The sequence below is a fragment of the Etheostoma spectabile genome, chromosome 5 (genome assembly GCF_008692095.1).
Source record: "Etheostoma spectabile isolate EspeVRDwgs_2016 chromosome 5, UIUC_Espe_1.0, whole genome shotgun sequence".
Lineage (NCBI taxonomy): Eukaryota > Metazoa > Chordata > Actinopteri > Perciformes > Percidae > Etheostoma > Etheostoma spectabile.
Genome location: NC_045737.1, coordinates 33451794 through 33454465, shown reverse-complemented (window position 1 = coordinate 33454465; position 2672 = coordinate 33451794). Strand labels below are relative to the sequence as shown.

The following is a 2672-nucleotide window of genomic DNA, read 5'->3' as shown; positions in this document are numbered from 1 at the left end:
GAGGACAGAGAGGATTTAAAAAAAAAAACATGATGGACTCTTCAGGATAGATAATTATATTCACTCGAGTTTCTGCGTGTGAAAGTCACCGGACGACACCATATTCTGAACATAGCCATACTGAGAAATAGAGAGAGAGAGCTGTGCAGAGCTGATAGTCTTAATTAGCTTTTTAGCAATTAATTTGGCATTGGCTTGAATGTAACGGACGCTCATTAATATCCAAAAGTTACACACTAAAGCTTAAATAATATAGTACAACGTCAGCCTTGTCCTTTCAGGTTAATACTTCCCTGCTTTTCTAAATGAGTTTCATCTGTCTGCTTCACTGTTCCATGGTAGTCTAAATGCTGTTTCGCAACCATTCATTTCAAATATCAGCACAAAAAACTCCTGGCAGCTTTACTATGAAAACAGCAGCATCAGCTTTTAGAAGCTCTTCACTGCTCAAACTCTATTTTAAATGCAATGAGGCAGCCCTGGGTTATTTGCCACATTATCACTTCATCCCACAGGAACAGCCTGTATCTGCATCAGCATTTACAAAACCGAAATGCAACCGCCGGACCCGCAGGTAAACTTTAAATTTCTCTCATAATCATCTTCATCATCTCACTTCCTCAATTCTGTCAATAGTCAATAATAAATACCTTTAAAAAACTACATTGAACCATAAAAGTAACCATATACAACGTCCACAGTCAACCATAACAGCAGCAGGTATACATGCACCATTGCAAATCCTTTTTCCATCTCAACATCTTTTTTTCCCATTTCCGTCATTAGACTGAATGTTGAGAGTTATCCTATTTGCAGCCTCTGGCTCTGCTGTTCTGCCAGTGGGATGATGAATACATTTCAATCTCCTCTCTCTGGCTCTGACTTCTGGGACTTGTACGGTGCGCCAGGATATCAGTCTTATTACATATCCAGAGAGATCCATCATATACAAGCCCTCCTCCAGCACATGCACACTTCAATCACTCTTGCTTCACTTCACTGATGCAAATGATGGGGAGTAACTACTTTCTCTGTGTTGCCAAGAAGAAAAAAAGAAGAAGAAGACGACAGGAACAACTCTCGTAGCAGTTATTAAAAGTCTGAAAAATTAGGCTGTTTTGTTCAGTCCAAATCCTGTTACGTTTGACTCTCTAACTTTTAACGCTCTAACATGAGAAATGGCATGAACAATGAGAAAAATCCAACAAGGTCAAAATGTTTATGCTCGGACTGACATTCGAGAATTCTCCAGGAAAAAAAAAACTCCAGCTGTAGCAGCGGCAGAAGTGGGGGCTCGTTCATGCATTTTCAGATACAACTGTGCGTGCGCATGTTATGTACAGCTGTGCATTTGTTAAATTTTCAGGGGACTCAAGTGGCCGAATGCTTTTCAAAGCAGCGTATGTACATTTCTTTTATGCCTACTACGAAGAAATGCCACTAATCAGCGTTTTGTCCGCCATTTAATTCTTGTCACGGCTAAGAAGCATCTGAAACAGCATTTAGACCATCATGGAACATCAAAGTCCCCAATGAAACCCAAAAGAAGGATTTTGGTTTAGCAGGTGTTTGGTAGAGACACTCTGGGATGCAATGTGCAAACACAGTAATGTCTCTCTGTTCTGGACAACAACAACTAGCTCATGTCTGGTATGTCAGCACAGGCATTCACTTCCATTCATGTCTTTGTGTGAAAGGAAGGTTTTTGTGAAAGAAGTCCCGCACACTGTCCATTACGCCTAGCCAACCATTTATTTCACAACGTTGCGGTCACGCAGACCTTCCTCAGGTGAATTTAATAAAGTATTTGCAAGGCGTAATGGACAGTGTGTGGGACTTCTTTAATAAACATTGCTGGTAATCTTTGCTTTTTACCGACAATACCAGCCCCTGAAAAGAGGTGTGCAAAAGCGCTTTTGAATCAAACTGTGTAAGGAAGGTACCTGTATCTCTTGTTGTCCACCGGCACGATGTCCATGGCGATGTAATACTGCTGATGAGGGTCCAGACCGGCTATCTTCACTCGCATGGCTGGAAACATCCTCCTGAAGGAGAAAAAGAAACATGAAGTGATCAGTGTGATGATGTTTCTGTCTCGTTCCTTCTGTTGTGTTCAGAATGAAAAGAGATGAACATTTACAAGAAAGTCACTCTGAAACGAACCAATGTGCAAAAAAATAACTGAAACCCGACCAGTGACATCAGCAGCTGTTTGTCAGCAGCCTGAAGAAACTCTAACACACAGTAACGGTGTTTAGCGATTCATATAGGAGAATTAAAAAAAACATGAACAGACAAAATCAAGTCATGTTACAAGTCTGATTTCATGTCTGTTATCTGCAGCTGTGGTCGAGGAGGAACCTGAGGTGGACGTCTTCCTAAACTCAGCTGTGTCTTCTTGTTCAGAATAAGAGATTTGATAAAAACAAACCAATGCTGAGAAATACTGAGAGGGGCAAAAATGGGGCAAAAATAATTATTGATCTGAGAGAAAGAGAAAAAGGTTTGCAGTACTTCTTTTAGGTCAAAACAAGCACACAACACACATGTATGCCGTAAAAACATATCAATTAATTCAACATTGCAAATGTTTACCACCAATTAAAAATAACTTCATACTGTGGGCCTTTTTATATCAGGTCACCCTATTAAAAAGGCACTAATCCCCCCCC

The 2672-nt window shown here is 40.4% G+C and overlaps 1 protein-coding gene across 2 annotated transcripts in view; it reads right to left on the bottom strand.

Moving 5' to 3' along the window:
* The window catches only part of tbx15 (T-box transcription factor 15), a 38783-nt gene that overhangs the window by 25208 nt on the left and 10903 nt on the right, over positions 1-2672 (bottom strand). For both annotated transcript variants that reach the window (XM_032516436.1, XM_032516437.1), the window contains exon 3: positions 1944-2045. In XM_032516436.1, the coding sequence (XP_032372327.1) occupies positions 1944-2045 (102 nt within the window). The remainder of the gene's footprint in view (positions 1-1943; positions 2046-2672) is intronic.